Source organism: Arachis ipaensis, chromosome B09 (genome assembly GCF_000816755.2).
Source record: "Arachis ipaensis cultivar K30076 chromosome B09, Araip1.1, whole genome shotgun sequence".
NCBI classification, from domain to species: domain Eukaryota; kingdom Viridiplantae; phylum Streptophyta; class Magnoliopsida; order Fabales; family Fabaceae; genus Arachis; species Arachis ipaensis.
In genome coordinates this window covers 142,032,643-142,048,357 of record NC_029793.2, presented here as the reverse complement: position 1 = coordinate 142,048,357, position 15,715 = coordinate 142,032,643, and the positions used below count along the sequence as shown (strand labels likewise).

The following is a 15,715-nucleotide window of genomic DNA, read 5'->3' as shown; positions in this document are numbered from 1 at the left end:
AATGAATCTTTATATTAAATTTTAGTTAAAAAAAAGTTTTTATTGATATTTAACAAAAATATAATAATTTTTTTAAAAAATCAAAATGATCAGATCAATTTATACAGATAAATAATTTGATATAAAAATTAGTTTATAATAAAAATTGATGATTAAAATTTGTTAAAACTAGACTAAAAATGTCTTAACACTGATTTGTATGGTAAAAACTCAGGTGCAGACGACTTTATGTAAAGTTGATACCTGAGAGTTATTAGATGATTTGACTGTTTTGACTAAATTTTTATTTAATAGTTCTCAGATATCAACTTCATATTAAGTCGACTTCACCTGAATTTTCACCAATTTGTATATTATTATTATTTTTTCACCCCTGAAATTTACAGTTACTACTCCTTTCGAAACTTCCAACTCGGCACGTAAGTACGTAACTATTTATTTCCCGTGTATTGTTAAAATTTTTTTGGCAAATTAGATCTGTGTCCCTCACTCATTCGCCCTCACACAAATCTCTTCTGCTTCAGATCAGAAGAAAAATTTTCGAAAAGCTCGTAACACAACTGGTATGATTGTCTTATTTCGGATCCATTTTCTTCTTCTTCTTCTTCTTCTGATTCTCTGATTCCATAGTCATGTCACTGTCTTAGCTTCTGTTAACTTCGATCCCACACTTTTTTCTAATCGATTTTCGCGTTTATCGATCTAATTTTCCCCCATTTGCTACGAGGTTTGAGTAATGAAATTGTATAACTTGCTCACGTTTTGATCATTTACCAAGCGGATTAAGACCCGTGGTGCGTTCGATTTTCAAGATTAAATCTGTTAGCTGTTCTTATGTGAACGGGGATTTTTTTATTTGTTATTTTAATTTGATTAATTTACTGGCGTTTGGCTTGGATTTTTGTATTATTTTGGGCACACAATTGAATTGTAATCTTGATGGTTCAAGTTAGATTTAAGTAAACTGTTGAAGCTTATTAAGATGGTTTTAGTGTTTATGTTTGTTAATGTCACTATCATTTTAAATTCATCTTTTGTGCGTTTGCTGTATCGGAATCATAAAGTGGAAACAGTGCATACTATGAAGTGAATTTAGTCTTCTGTATTTGGTTTGATACTTTGGCATGTATTGACTTTTGTATGATATGCCTTTTGTCTACTTGTTTGAAGTTCCAAAATGGGAGTGGATCAGAACTTTCAGGATGAGGAGGGCACCTTGGAGATAGGAATGGGTATGTATCTTGTCTAATTTACCCATCTTGTTAATTTTCTTTTGTGATAGGATTTCCTGTGTGTGTCTATACACACTGGTATTCATATAATGCTTGCCATCTTTAGGAAAAGATACAGTTTGCAAGCTATGCGAATGGATTGATTTATCGATCAGTATTGGTAACTTGGAGTTTCCCTCTAAATTGTATGTTTGTTGACTAACTTTGCAGAATACAGAACTGTATCTGGAGTCGCTGGACCGTTGGTTATCCTTGATAAAGTTAAGGTAATATGACTGTGTGGTGTCCATTATGCGTATTGAACATTGTTTTCTCTTTTATGTTTGCCGCTGAGGATGTCCTGATTTTAGTTCGGCATGACTAGTAAGTTTTTTATTGATCAACTGCATTAGGGACCCAAATTTCAAGAGATTGTTAATATTCGCTTGGGAGATGGGAGTACTCGTCGTGGACAAGTTCTGGAGGTTGATGGCGAAAAGGCTGTGGTTCAGGTGAGTGCTTCCTAATCATCTGTTGAACTTGTCTCTTATCTTTGACTTGATGCCTTTAACTGTACTTCTTCATTCTTTTATACATAACCTAAATATTTTAGGATTCCCTTGCCCGCTTTATCTTGCTGGGTAGTTTTCTTTTTAAGGAATGCCTCTTTCAACGAAAAATGCTTATGTATGCCAGCAAGTTAATGTTTATTAAACTCTTTTTCTTAATCTGTTTACCAGGTTTTTGAAGGTACATCTGGAATCGACAATAAATTTACAACAGTGCAATTTACTGGAGAGGTATAAACTATATTTGCTATTAATATTCACAAGGTTTGCCTGCTGAGTACTTTTGCAATGATTTGTTCTGGAGGGTTAATTTTTCATGTTATTAATCTTATATGTTACATGATCACTTTTTCTTGCCCTTTTTTATAAGTCTCAAACATTATTATTCGTGAGTATTGGATATTGAATTGGAACTATAAAAGTTTTGCTTCTAAATTTGTTCTCTAAATTTCTTTTGTGTGTTACTTTTATTGCATTGGAGTCAGTTCTTCCCTATTGTTTTTCCAGGTGTTGAAAACTCCCGTCTCACTAGACATGCTTGGGCGCATATTTAATGGTTCTGGAAAACCAATTGATAATGGCCCACCAATATTACCCGAAGCTTACTTGGACATATCAGGTATTTTCTTCCAGGGTGCTCTGCAGTTGGTGTTGATATCTGATCTTTTTCCCTAATATTTTCTATTAATGCAGGAAGTTCTATCAATCCTAGTGAGAGAACCTATCCTGAAGAAATGATACAGACAGGAATATCTACAATTGATGTCATGAATTCTATTGCTAGAGGTCAAAAGATCCCCCTGTTCTCAGCTGCTGGTCTCCCCCATAATGAAATTGCTGCACAGATTTGCCGTCAGGCTGGCTTAGTCAAGCGATTGGAGAAAACAGATAATCTTCTTGAGGTATATCTGATTTACATAAGTGCATTGCATCCAATATATTAATGTTGTTCAATTATAAATTTTGAAAAATTATGACGCTTTGTGCTCCAGCCGGGCATACCTATTTTTATTTCTCCCTTAACCAATGAACTTGTTAATGTCATTCCTTATTGAAGGTGGTCTTTTTTCTCACAAATTTTGTCTTGTGCAGCATGGAGGAGAAGATGACAATTTTGCTATTGTGTTTGCTGCTATGGGAGTTAACATGGAGACTGCACAATTTTTTAAACGTGACTTTGAGGAAAATGGCTCAATGGAGAGAGTGACCCTTTTCCTTAATTTGGTAATCTTAACAATTAGTATATTGTTGTTATATAACTCTCCTTAAATGAGGCATCTAGTGATAATTTTTGTACTTTTCTAGGAGGAGCTTATTCTTAGAATGTTTGTTCTGTTTTTACCATCTTTTACTGCAGGCAAATGATCCTACAATTGAGCGTATTATCACTCCTCGTATTGCTCTTACTACTGCTGAATATTTGGCCTATGAGTGTGGCAAGCATGTTCTTGTGATACTCACAGATATGAGTTCTTATGCTGATGCTCTTCGTGAGGTAATGTATCTTTACCTTTAATTTATTAGGAAGCAGAAGGAAGCAAAATGAGATACTGTTTTCCTTTTTTCTTTTGGGTAATTCTGTATGTATATAACAATCCTTAGAGGCTTTGGTACAACCATTTGCTCATCTCTTTCGTTTACTCGTGGACTATATGAGAAGTAATTGTAAAATGCCGATGTATCTCTCAATCAACTCGCCAGACACAAGCTATTGATCACTTGTTGATTATATAGGTATCTGCTGCCAGAGAAGAGGTACCAGGAAGACGTGGTTATCCGGGTTACATGTATACCGATCTTGCAACAATTTATGAACGTGCTGGAAGAATTGAGGGTCGGAAAGGCTCTATTACACAAATTCCAATTCTAACCATGCCAAATGATGGTAATGAAAAATCAGAATTTATTGGTCAACTTGCATAATGAATCCTCAACACTAACTGATGGTATTTCTTGAATTCTTCCATACAGATATTACGCATCCAACTCCTGATCTTACAGGATATATCACTGAGGGACAGATTTACATTGACAGGCAGTTGCATAACAGACAGGTAGGTTGTGTATAAGCTTTTGGCTGTAATGAATATTGTAGATGAAGGTTAATTAATTGTGAAGTTATAATTCTCTATGTCAGACACTTATTAGTTTCTCTCAACTAAATTCTATTTCTATCCTTTTCATTTGTCTTACAGTCTTAACTCTAAAATTATTTGGCTTATTTTGATATTGACACGTCAAGGTGGAATTCTGTAAAATAGACTTCACTTGTTAGGTTTACAGGAATTTTCGTTAAAAATTGTCGTTGCATTACTGCATAGAAGCAAAACACCGTTAACCTTATTTCAATTTCCAATGATCTACATTTATTGTTTGATTTGGTTTTGTGAATTCAATGTTGAAACCAAGACTAGACATTCTAATTCCTTTTAAAACTGAGCAGATATACCCACCAATCAATGTGCTTCCATCACTATCTCGGTTGATGAAGGTAATTTGATGTTTTATCTTTTGTTATCAAGGTGCTACCAAGGGATAAATTTTATGTTCCTTAAATAGAAAGCCAGTTTAGTAGTTTGCACCTAATGATTGAACATTGGTAACCTCTGTAGAGTGCCATTGGTGAGGGAATGACTAGAAAGGATCATTCTGATGTGTCCAACCAGGTCTGTTTATTATTTTTTGTCCAACTCTAATTACGCTTTTTTATAGCCATGGAGACATGTAGTTGTTTTAATGTTTATAGTTTACCTAATTGCCATTTCTTGGTTCTTTTCAGCTATATGCAAATTATGCCATTGGAAAGGATGTCCAGGCAATGAAAGCCGTGGTTGGAGAAGAAGCACTTTCATCCGAGGATCTGGTATCTACTATTTTCCCTCTCTAACTTCATTTTGATTAAGTGAAATTTTCATTGAAGTGGTACCAATGATATTCCTTTCAATGCCTCTTTTTATTAACAGCTGTATCTGGAATTCTTGGACAAATTTGAGAAGAAGTTTGTCACCCAGGGAGCCTATGACACTCGCAATATCTTCCAGTCCCTAGATCTCGCATGGACTTTGCTGCGGATCTTCCCCCGAGAGCTTCTTCATCGTATTCCAGCCAAGACCCTCGATGCTTATTACAGCCGTGATGCCGGTAACTGATGAGATATATCAAATTCCTAGACCTTGTTCTCCTGCAGAATCAGCTCCTTATGCTATCATCGGCAATTAATTTGTTTATTTGCTTTCTCGCCCAGAAGTCCATATTTCTCTCTAGCCTGCTTAAAATAATAAGAGGATGAGTCTGTTTGAGTGCCTCATATTTCGAGTCCGTTGAGTTAGTCAGAAAGAAAGACCCCATAGATACTGTGATTCCTATGCCATTTTTTCTATGGTGGGGGAAATATTAGTTTGGGATGGCGCGTTGATTGAATTGTGGGATGTTCACCGTCGTTGGTTGGTTCTTTTTTGTGTAGACTGCTTTCCCAATGTATGTTGCATGTTTTAGAATCTCATTTATATCTTGTAATTTGATGATTATTTAGGGTATTTGTTTGTAATGAGGATAGTTGTCAGCTGGACATGTATTTATCTATTTTTTGTTGATTAATAAGGGAAACCAACCTTCGTAGTTTCGGAATATTTGAAAGTCACCATCAGTTGTGTGTGATGCCACAATGGGATTGGGAGCCATATATGCTGCTAATTTTTACCGGACTCAATCAGTTTCACTTAGATTGTTTCTTTCTGTTTGTGTTAATGTACTCGCATGGAACGGAATTCAAACGGCTTATGCCCAAGCTTCTTAAAATTTGGACACTGAAGACTGCTTTAGAATGGAAATGGAGTGTGAATTTTAGAATTTACATTATCATGGGAAAAAAGCAGAAAAGAATCGTTAACAAATTTAGATTGATATTGAATAATAGTTAACAAAATTAATATGGGCTCTAAAGTTGTAGATATGTAGAATTCTACAAAATGGTTCAATAGGGTGAATTTCAGCGTTTATTTTTCTAGATATTGGTAAAACTCTGGTATAATACCCAGTTATTTTATGGTGTTTTTCAAATTATGGAAGGGACGGAATGAAATTCAATAATTGAGTGTAATATGGACATGGTTAAAAATGACTAAAATCTAGTGATTATAGGGAGACCAAAATTGTTAATAGCGATTTTGAGAGTTCAAAATCTCACGAGACAGCTTGAAAGTAATGTGACAATTCATGATTTTCTAGGTGCCAAAATCGCTATTTGTAACTTTTAGATATATTCCACATTTTTGTGACGCAAAATACATCTGTCGACGTAGTTTATTTGACTGTCGTATTCTTCGTAACCCCAACTGGCCAACTCACAAACGAACCCCAATAGGGTTAGGGTTTGGAGCTCCGTTAGGGTTTGCAAAAGCAGAGAAACCCACATTCCATCAGAGAATCCGCTCGGGAATCGGCAACAATGGACGCAAACGTGGACCACTACCATGTGCTGGGGCTTCCATCGGGCGAAGAAGGCGCCAAACTCACCGAAAAGGACATCTCAAAAGCTTACAGGAACAAGGCGCGTGAGCTTCACCCTGACAAGAGACCCGACGACCCCAACGCCCACTCCGATTTCCAGAACCTCAAAGCTTCCTACGAGATTCTCAAGGACGATAAGGCTCGCAAGTTATTCGATGATCTCTTGCGCGTTAAGCGCGACCAGCAGCGCCGCCAGGAGCAGCGCGACGGTAAGCGCCGCAAGATGGTCTCCGATCTCGAGCAGAGGGAACGCGATGCCTTTGCTCCTGATCCTGCCGCGAAGGCCAGGGAAGAGGAGGAGAGGATCGCGAGGCAGCTCAAGGAAGAGATTGCGAGGATTAGGGCTATGCTTGCGAAGAAAGGGGCGCCGGAAGCTGCTGCTTCTCCGGCGGCTAAGAAGACGGAGGCGAAGAGTGGCGGTGTTGGGTTGGAACATGAGAAGATTCTGAAGGTTTCGTGGGAGAAAACGGGCGAGGATTATTCGGCGAGTAAGCTGAGGGAGTTGTTTAGCAAGTTTGGTGAAGTGGAAGATGTGGTCATCAAGGGTGGTAAGAAGAAGGGTTCTGCTCTTGTTGTCATGGCCAATAAAGAAGGAGCTGTAAGTTTCTATTCCATTGATCAAGTTTCTTTCTTTCTTTTCTTAAAATGTTTTGGAATACTTCTAATTGTGATTAGAGAAGAGTTAGAGTATGAAGAATTCATGGGGAATTGTGAGAAAAAGACCTCATGATTGATCCATGTATGTTGGGAGGTATAAGCCTTGATTGTTGTTGCTGTTTCTTTTTTTGTGTGTTCCAATCTCTCTCTCTCTCTCTCTCTCTCGTGTGGAAATTTATTGTAGTTTTTATTTTTAGATAGTGTTTAACGGCTTGAATGTTGTTTGCTTTCTGTTTATGTTTTAATGCTTGTATTATTTATTTATTTATTTTCTTGTCTGTAATTCCTGCTCTACTCAGGTTAATGCAACAGGAAGTATGATTGGTCACCTCGCTAATCCATTGCTGGTCGTACCGCTCAAACCCATAACCAAAGCAGATTCTTCAAGTGCACCAAAGGCCGTGGAAGTTGATAGAATCAATAATCTGGTTGGGGCTGGGCATCAAGCTTTCGAGAATTCTGTTCTTCAGAAACTGCAGAAGGTCTGGCATTTTCATTCTCATTGTTCATTTGAATTGTGGTAGACTCTGGGATTTCTTCTATTTAGCTACTACTAGCATGTATTTCATCTACTGAGTTGCAACTTACAACTTCTTGAGTGGATATTGTCGTCTAAGATTCTATTTTATGGTCTGTGTTTTGAAGTCTCTAGTAACTGATGCTGTTGTGGAATTTATAGTAGTTTTCTTTTAAGTGGTTTTGGTTACTTGAATAATGGATTGCTTCATTGATTGATCCTTTATCTGGTCTCCTAAATTTGGTGTTTGCTTGCTTTCATCATTGTAATTGCTAGTCGGTATATGTGAAGACATAACTAATGCTACCATGGATATTGTTTTTTGAAGTTCTTAGCTTGACTGCCTGAAGCTTTTATTAGGCTTAACCTGAGAATTACAGCTCTTATGATGTTTCATAAATGGGTTTTCTGGTGATAAAATCTTATATTTCACACGTGTCTTTAATTTAATTTTATCAGGAGTTGCCATTGTACTGCTATTGACTATTGAAATTCCATTGAATTTTATCCTAAAAAAGATGTGATGAATGCTGATAAATAGCTTCGATGTAGAATTCTTCAAGCTTGGTGTTATATGTAGCCTGGATGACTGGATGCATTTCCTTTAGTTTTGTTCAGTTACCTGCTTTTCTATGCATTGTGTGCTCAGTGTCTCATAAATGCTTTTCTATGCATTTCCTTACTGGTATCGACATATTTCTGTATGCAGGCTGCGGAGAAACAAAAAGGATGATTTTGGATGTTAAACTTTGGGAATGGACTGTATGGCTCATGGTCATCCTGAACTCTAAACTTTAGGTACTGAACTACAGTTATCGCGATACAATGATGTATCATTTGTTGATATGTCAACATGCAACATTGTATCTAGATAGGCCGAATGTGGAAAAATACACCATAACAACCATAAAGAACACTTGTACTGTTTTAGCTTAGCCGAATGGCAAATTGGCAATACTATATTCAGTTGTTTTCATATGAATTGAGATGTGTAAAAGGATTAGTGAATTTCTCTGTCCAAAATCAAAATATTTACTTTTTGTTGTATTTTTGGAATTGGGAACTGTTGATTGCTCTAAATTAAATAGCATGATAGATTATGCACTGCAGAAACAGAAGCTATGCTATTCTGTGATTTGCGTTTACTGCATGCACTCTATTGATTAAACCTTCTATTGTGAACATTACCAATATAAGGGAACTGTGCCTAATAGCTAACCTTCTCATCTTATTTCTTAAACATTACGAATATATGTTTAATATATCTGGTTGTTTTCTGTCTCTTCTTTTGGGGATTTTTTTTCCCTATCAATGTTAAAGCACAATAGGGGGAAAAAAAGGTTTGACAAGCAGTGCATATTTTGGTAACTGATTCATTAACTGATGTATTCTACTTGATTGATTCTCAGGACTATGCAACCTATGGTGATATAATTCAAGGAATTTTCCTTTTAATGAAACCATAAACTTAAAGAGTTTTTGAAGCAGCTGTGGTTTTTTTTTCATGTTTGAGTCCATGACTCATGCTGTTGCTGCTGGGATGTGAACAGAAAGCAATTGCCGGTACATACAAAATCAGGGTCCTGCATCTTTCATGGTGATTTGTATGTTGGTGTCATTCCACTGTCTTTATTCAACAGTACATTGGGAATGGAGCTTAAAAGAGATTTAAAAGAATGGTATCAACATGGTGGACAAAGATGTTATGAAATGTACCTATGACAGTCGACATGGAATTGGAAGAAAAATATCCATTGATGATGATGGTTCTCTTACTCCCGATTTCCGAGAACAAGCAATAAGTTGTATTGACAGAGTGGGGTCTCTCGATAGAATAGTGCCTTTTGCTCCAAACGTTGTAATGCATGTTCAACTCTGTATATTCCATGTTTTAGTGTTGTTCATAGTGAATGATTACCGTTGCCTTTAATCAAGACACTTACTTCTTTTACCAATGAGTTAGTTACTTGTTTGTGTGGGGACTATCAATTTGATTTTAATTTCTTTATTTTCCATTTAGCTGAGACTCGGTTTCTATGGTGATTATTACAAAATAGTGATGCTCATGGATAAGTGTTTTTATAACTTCTTTTTCCGTGTTTTTGCAGTACAAAAATTTTTGGAGAGCATAGAAATTTATTGATATAGCACAAAACATAATACAAATTTATTAATATAGTACAGAAAGTTTTGATTTTGCATAGTACATAAATTTTTGCCGCAAACAGATTTTATTAGTTAAGTGAGTCAATGTTATAAATATGTAGTCTTTTAAAAATTGTTGCATACCAAAATTTTTGTGATATGGAGAAGGCTATGACAACGATATCGAAGGAGGAGTTAGAAGGAGAAGGGGAAGAAGTAGCAGCATGAAGAGGCAGCTGCGTCCGCACAGCGCGTTTGGATGCCTAGCTTGACTGATTACAAAAGTATTATAATGATCCATAAAGCCTTGATTTTGGGTGCCGACATCATTAATTATTATACCAGTTAATAAAGCCTTGATTTTGGGTATTGAATTTGGTCTTTAGCCCTCTGGATCATGTAACACACGTTGCTCACAATAACGATATATCTACTGCCCCGTAAGGTTTGTGAATGAGTGCCACAGTATCATTCTTAATGTTAATATTCACTCAAGAATCAAGATCTAGCCAGCATAGATAGAATAGAATATATATACTAAAATAATTCTGATAGCATATATAATATTATTTTTTGTGACAAGGATGAAGCAATTATTGATGGGCATATGAAAGCCCAAACAAAGAAGCAATGAAGCAAAGTGAAGGGCTCCATACCAAAATAACACAAAAACATAATGGAGCTTCGATAATTGAGAGACCGAAAGAAAGAGGTACTAGTAACCAGTAAGTAACTAAGTATAGTAGTAAGTGTTGTAGTAATAGTAGTAGTAGCCAGAGAATAAGAGAGTGATAGACCCTGATCTGACCCCTCTTCTTTGCTGGCAGAAACAAAAAGGTTTTGAGATTATTTTTGTGTTTTGCAACAAACAAAACAAGCGAAAGGGGTGGCGTTGCGTTTTATTTAAAAACTCGTGTCGTTTTTCTGCCCTCGTTTTTGCGTTGCGTTGCGCCAGCTAATTCCTCTTCCATTCCTTCTCCGCAGCCTCCACCAAACGCCACCACCGCGCCGCCCTCCCCGTTCTCTCCTTATTCCGGTAGCGATGGCGGCGACTGCCACGTGGCAGCCACAGGAGCAAGGGTTCAAGGAGATCTGCGGCCTCCTCGAGCAGCAGATTTCGCATTCTTCTTCCGCTGACAAGGCTCAGATTTGGCAGCACCTTCAGCACTACTCTCAGTTCCCCGACTTCAACAATTACCTCGCCTTCATCTTCTCTCGTGCTGAGGTTTCCATCAATTCTCACTTCTCAGCTCTTTTTTTTTAAATTTAATTTTTTGGTGTTAACTATGGTTTTTGTTTCCAATGCTCAGCTGGACTCAGTTCTAATTTTTGTGGTGCTTAATTTCGCATTGGTATTGAAAATACTAGGGTTTATTGTATTGTTTCTTTTGTGACCTTTTATCTTTTTTTGAATGATTCGTTGCTTTTTTTTTATGCCTTCAATTTTGACTGGTGGATGCACTTTGGATTTCACTGATATGCTTTGATTTTGGTGTGAATGGATGATGAGGATCGCCTGCTGTTGTTTTTGGGATGAGGGAACTTTTATATATGTTTGTGATGGCATAGGCTGTTTGTGTTGGAATCTTTTCAATTTGAACGTTCTAAATAAGCTCTAGTAGCGTTGGAACTCGTTGATGAATGTGATTATTTGGTTTTCAATAGGGAACATCAGTGGAGGTTAGGCAAGCTGCGGGTCTTTATCTGAAGAATAACCTCAGAAGCACATATAAATCGTTGCTACCTGCATACCAACAGTATGTGAAATCCGAGTTGCTGCCGTGTCTTGGAGCAGCAGATAGGCACATAAGGTCCACTGCTGGAACTATTATTAGTGTTGTCGTTCAATTAGGTGGAGTTTCAGGCTGGCCTGAATTGTTGCAAGCCCTTGTAACTTGCTTGGACAGTAATGATTTGAGTCACATGGAAGGTGCAATGGATGCATTATCCAAGGTATGTTCTTCATTTTAGATTCAGGATAATGTATCTTCAAAAAAAATTGAGGTATTTCTATTGTGTAGTTACCAGAAGTTGGACTTCAGTGAAACTATAGAGATGATTTAGTCATTTTTGAAGAATCTAAGAATGACTTTGTTATAGTCTAAACTGACCAAAAGTTGGACATCAGTGAAACTGAAGAGATGAAAAGTGTAAATAAAACCTATAACTAAAGTGAGAGTATGTCCATCCAGTTTCTCTTTAGCTGATCATTTTCCTTCCTGCTACCCATAATGTTGAATCACATATGAGATTTAGTCTTAGAAGCTTGATAACAGAGATGTCCTGTCATTTCTTGAGATTTCCTGCAAATTAAGTTCTTGCAATTTTGCCTTCAGCTTTTCATTTTTGCTATAGGCTAATGCCATACATAAAATTAGAATATTAAACTTGTGAGCAGAGAGGTTGTGTATGTACTGACTACTGAGTTTTTAACTAGTTGGAGATGTTCCAGTTTCAGCAACTAATACCTCAAATTTCATAAACATTTATATCCAATAACACCTGTGTCTGTCCGTTGCAGATCTGTGAGGATATTCCCCAAGTACTTGATGCTGAAGTACCTGGGTTAGCAGAGCGCCCTATTAACATATTTCTCCCCAGATTATTTCGGGTAACATCAGTATTTTATTCTTTATGTTTTGTTTTTGTGTACTTTCTGTACCTTTATCCTCAATCCTCTTATTTACCCTTTTTTTAATAGTTTTTCCAGTCACCTCATGCTTCATTAAGAAAGCTGTCATTGGGTTCTGTAAATCAATACATTATGTTAATGCCTACTGTAAGTATATTAAGAGACTTTATCACCTCAGTTATGTGGTTATTAAATATAGTATTGGTGTTTAAAATTGTATTAATGATCTAATCACTCTTTTATAGGCCTTGTACGTATCCATGGACCAATATCTCCAAGGTTTATTTATCCTTTCAAATGACCCTAATTCTGAAGTGCGGAAATTGGTTAGTTCTTACCAAAGATATATATTTTAATTTTTCAATTTCGTTATTGCTGAATTATCTAATGCTTCCTCTCTATCCAGTATATTTTTGTTTGTCATCAACTTTCACTCTGTTTGCTGCATATTCTACTTTGTTGTATGTGAATTTTATATTTATGACCAAGGAGTGTCAAGACTAGCACTAGACCCTGTTAATTTTTTTTTATGTTGCTATCCTTTTAATTTTTTACTGCTTATTGCAAGGAGTTGTTTGATTTTTTCTCTTATTTGTTGTGGATTTTTACTGTTACTGATCAATGTTAGAAACAATGAATCAATCCGAGTTTACATTGATGTTCAGGTTTGTGCAGCGTTTGTCCAGCTAATTGAAGTTCGTCCATCTTTCTTAGAGGTGAGCATCTTGTTTTGATTCCCTGAAGTTTTACTAGCTAAATAAGAATATGTTAGAAGATAACGTGGGGAATTTGTTATTTGCTTAAAATTTATGAGTGTTAACGTAGCATTTATGAGACTTCACTTAATATATTAAACTTTTGGGGTAGGTGTTATATGACAGAAATAATGTATTTCATTTGGAAAGGTTAATGTCTAACTATGTAGCCATGTTTTTACATTCTTATGTTGCATCTATGCTTTATTTTCCTTAAGTACATTTCTAATCTTCTCTTCGTCTCAGTGATATTCTTCTTTTATCAAAAGATACAAAAATTCACCCCACTTGAACAAGCAAGGACTAAATGTCTTGCCTATAGCCAGATGTTTTCCACTTTTCCTTAAAATTAATACTACCTGTATCATCTCCTTTTCTGATACAATTGTCCTCTGCACTGCAGCCACATTTAAGGAATGTGATTGAGTACATGTTGCAAGTCAACAAGGACACAGATGATGAAGTCGCCCTTGAAGCCTGTGAATTCTGGTACTCTTTTATTTGTGGTTGTTATTTTCTCAAGTAAATTTCTGCCCTTTAAATATTTGGACGTTTGGTTCCTTTTCTTTTTAACAATTCATATTGCAGGTCTGCATATTGTGACGCTCAACTGCCACCTGAAAATTTACGAGAATTCTTGCCTCGTTTAATTCCGGTAAAAGTGGTTACACTTGTTTCCTTAATAACTGCTTTACTGCCTGTCTTTGAGTTTGGTCATTAACTTTATCTGTTGCATCATGTAGATTTTGTTGTCAAACATGGCTTATGCAGATGACGACGAATCTCTTGTTGAAGCTGAGGTTCTCTCCTTTCCTTCTCATTAATAAGTCTTTTTTCTCAATATATTAAAGAACGATTTTTGGTTAACTTTATCATTCTTTTTGCCATGGATTAGTTTTTATTTCTACTTTTTTTTGTTTCCTTTTAGGAAGAAGGATCTCAACCAGATCGAGACCAGGTATAATTGCTTATTGATTGAGTTACCGGATCTTCTTTGGTTTGAAACTATCTTTTTTCCTCATTTAATGGGTTAATATCACAGGATCTTAAACCGCGATTTCATGTATCAAGGTTTCATGGATCAGATGAAATCGATGATGATGTACGTTTTATCTGATTCTTCACTTTCCTTTTCTCGGTATTTGATTAATATTTTCAATTCTAACTCTACATTTCCCTCATCTAAATATGTATTTTCTTTCTCTCATGTTTACAGGATGATGACGTTGTCAATACATGGAATCTACGGAAATGCAGTGCTGCCGCTCTAGATATTCTCTCAAATGTGTTTGGAGATGAGATCCTTCCAACTTTGATGCCTATTGTTCAGGTTATATACATCTTGTCATCGTGATTTTGGAACAGGTTCAAATTCTCATAATGGCTAGAGAATGAGTTGTCCTGCTAAACTGGTAGTCATCAATCCAGAATATGCATGATGTAATAAATCCAATATGAAAGTAATTATGTATGTGAGATATTGATAGCCACCACTTTTGTTGGTTAGTCTCTATGTGGACATCGTAGTAACTAATAGAGTTACTTCTTGACGTGGAGGCACTATTTTAGTAATTCTGTACAATGTATGACTCCATTCTGAGATATACTAAGTTGGCAAAGAATATGTGGCTATGTGCAGGCCAAGTTGTCAACTGGTGGTGATGATGCTTGGAAAGAAAGGGAAGCTGCTGTCTTGGCTCTTGGGGCGATAGGAGAGGGTTGCATCAATGGTCTTTATCCTCATTTGGCTGAGGTATTCTGTTGTTTGGTTCTGATGACTTTAATCCTTGGCAGAATACTTTGTTTGAAGTTTGATTAAATCATGCTATCATCAGTTTGTGTAATTTTTGTTTCAATACTTTGGTAGTGTTTGGATTGTCTCTGAGATAGAAATACAGACACAAATGGATAATTTTTTGTTTCTACTTTTAGAAAGTATAGTAAATATAAGAATTTGGACAGAAAAAGTGTCTTTGTCCCTATATCCACAACCGAATGAGCTTATGAGTCCAATGTTTCTGTATTTTCTGTCTACAGTATTTGTAGCTTACTGTTGTTTCGATAGGTTGTCTCCTGACTTGCTGACTAAGACTTTTGCTGCATTCTAGATAAATTTACCCTCTTAGCAGAGCTGCTCCTATCCAAAAACTAAAAATTACAACTTGCACTCTGAAAAACTCTTTGTGCTGTTGTTTCTTCTTTCATGCTACCTGATTTACACACAATTATGCTGCTGTGTGTGAGTTTCTGTATGTTAGTTTTCTGAATTTTATTCATTTGCTAAAAAGAGGTAAAACATTTTTTTGATGCTGGTTAAATTCCAGCTCTTAACTGGCATTCATATCTGATGTCTGATGGACCCTTGTTTTATTTTATGATCTAATTTATTTATTTCTTATGCTTATTCACTCATGAAAGCTTTTCAATTTATTCTCTTAAGTTTATCACTTATTTCTTGCTCACTGATGCAAAGCATTAAAATAATTCATTATACTGCATTTGTAGATTGTGGCATTTCTAATCCCCCTTCTTGATGATAAGTTTCCTTTGATACGAAGTATTTCATGCTGGACACTCTCTCGGTTTAGCAAATTTATTGTTCAGGTATGAATAAGTTTCTGTTCCCTCCCCTGCAGTTACCCAACTCTGTTCCTTGGCACTTTTTATTATTGTTATTATTATCAATTATCATTATTATTATTATTATTATAGTTAAATAG

At 36.0% G+C, this 15,715-nt stretch overlaps 3 protein-coding genes across 9 annotated transcripts in view; all 3 read left to right on the top strand.

Annotated features, from left to right (window-relative positions):
• Window positions 442-5,409, top strand: LOC107617059 (V-type proton ATPase subunit B2). 2 transcript variants are annotated; one of them, XM_016318881.2, is made up of 15 exons: window positions 442-563; window positions 1,171-1,232; window positions 1,443-1,498; window positions 1,625-1,723; window positions 1,952-2,011; window positions 2,288-2,399; window positions 2,474-2,682; window positions 2,873-3,004; window positions 3,138-3,275; window positions 3,515-3,665; window positions 3,752-3,834; window positions 4,224-4,271; window positions 4,393-4,446; window positions 4,560-4,643; window positions 4,744-5,409. In XM_016318881.2, exons 2-15 carry the CDS (start codon window positions 1,178-1,180, stop codon window positions 4,927-4,929), a joined length of 1,467 nt encoding a protein of 488 aa, XP_016174367.1. In that variant the 5' UTR covers window positions 442-563; window positions 1,171-1,177; the 3' UTR covers window positions 4,930-5,409. The 2 variants fall into 2 exon arrangements, with proteins under 2 accessions (XP_016174367.1, XP_016174368.1); XM_016318882.2 differs by lacking the exon at window positions 442-563 and adding an exon at window positions 636-794.
• LOC107617060 (dnaJ homolog subfamily C member 17) lies at window positions 6,180-9,478 on the top strand (the record flags this gene model as incomplete). 3 transcript variants are annotated; one of them, XR_002353732.1, is given in 4 exon segments in its annotated part: window positions 6,180-6,887; window positions 7,246-7,428; window positions 8,173-8,261; window positions 8,977-9,478. XR_002353732.1 is itself a non-coding variant. In XM_016318883.2 (3 exon segments), coding segments are annotated over 3 exon segments (915 nt in total), but the record flags the coding sequence as incomplete, so codon positions are not given.
• The window catches only part of LOC107617061 (transportin-1), an 11,256-nt gene continuing 5,740 nt past the window's right edge, over window positions 10,200-15,715 (top strand). Inside the window, exons 1-15 of one of the 4 annotated variants that reach the window (XM_021110968.1) lie at window positions 10,200-10,333; window positions 10,593-10,833; window positions 11,274-11,561; window positions 12,130-12,219; window positions 12,310-12,387; window positions 12,486-12,566; window positions 12,906-12,956; window positions 13,399-13,484; window positions 13,584-13,650; window positions 13,739-13,795; window positions 13,924-13,953; window positions 14,038-14,097; window positions 14,212-14,325; window positions 14,635-14,748; window positions 15,501-15,599. In XM_021110968.1, coding sequence (XP_020966627.1) covers window positions 10,239-10,333; window positions 10,593-10,833; window positions 11,274-11,561; window positions 12,130-12,219; window positions 12,310-12,387; window positions 12,486-12,566; window positions 12,906-12,956; window positions 13,399-13,484; window positions 13,584-13,650; window positions 13,739-13,795; window positions 13,924-13,953; window positions 14,038-14,097; window positions 14,212-14,325; window positions 14,635-14,748; window positions 15,501-15,599 — 1,551 coding nt within the window. In that variant the 5' untranslated portion in view covers window positions 10,200-10,238. Of the gene's footprint in view, window positions 10,446-10,592; window positions 10,834-11,273; window positions 11,562-12,129; window positions 12,220-12,309; window positions 12,388-12,485; window positions 12,567-12,905; window positions 12,957-13,398; window positions 13,485-13,583; window positions 13,651-13,738; window positions 13,796-13,923; window positions 13,954-14,037; window positions 14,098-14,211; window positions 14,326-14,634; window positions 14,749-15,500; window positions 15,600-15,715 lie in introns of all 4 variants that reach the window. The other 3 variants (XM_016318884.2, XM_021110967.1, XM_016318885.2) reach the window with 3 other exon arrangements.

Excerpts from the sequence above, each read along its gene's own strand:
- LOC107617059 (XM_016318881.2), top strand. The coding sequence starts at position 1,178 with ATGGGAGTGGATCAGAACTTTCAGGATGAGGAGGGCACCTTGGAGATA. Across the intron at positions 1,233-1,442 it reads CACCTTGGAGATAGGAATGG|AATACAGAACTGTATCTGGA; the intron begins GTATGTATCTTG and ends CTAACTTTGCAG. Across the intron at positions 2,683-2,872 it reads AAACAGATAATCTTCTTGAG|CATGGAGGAGAAGATGACAA; the intron begins GTATATCTGATT and ends TGTCTTGTGCAG.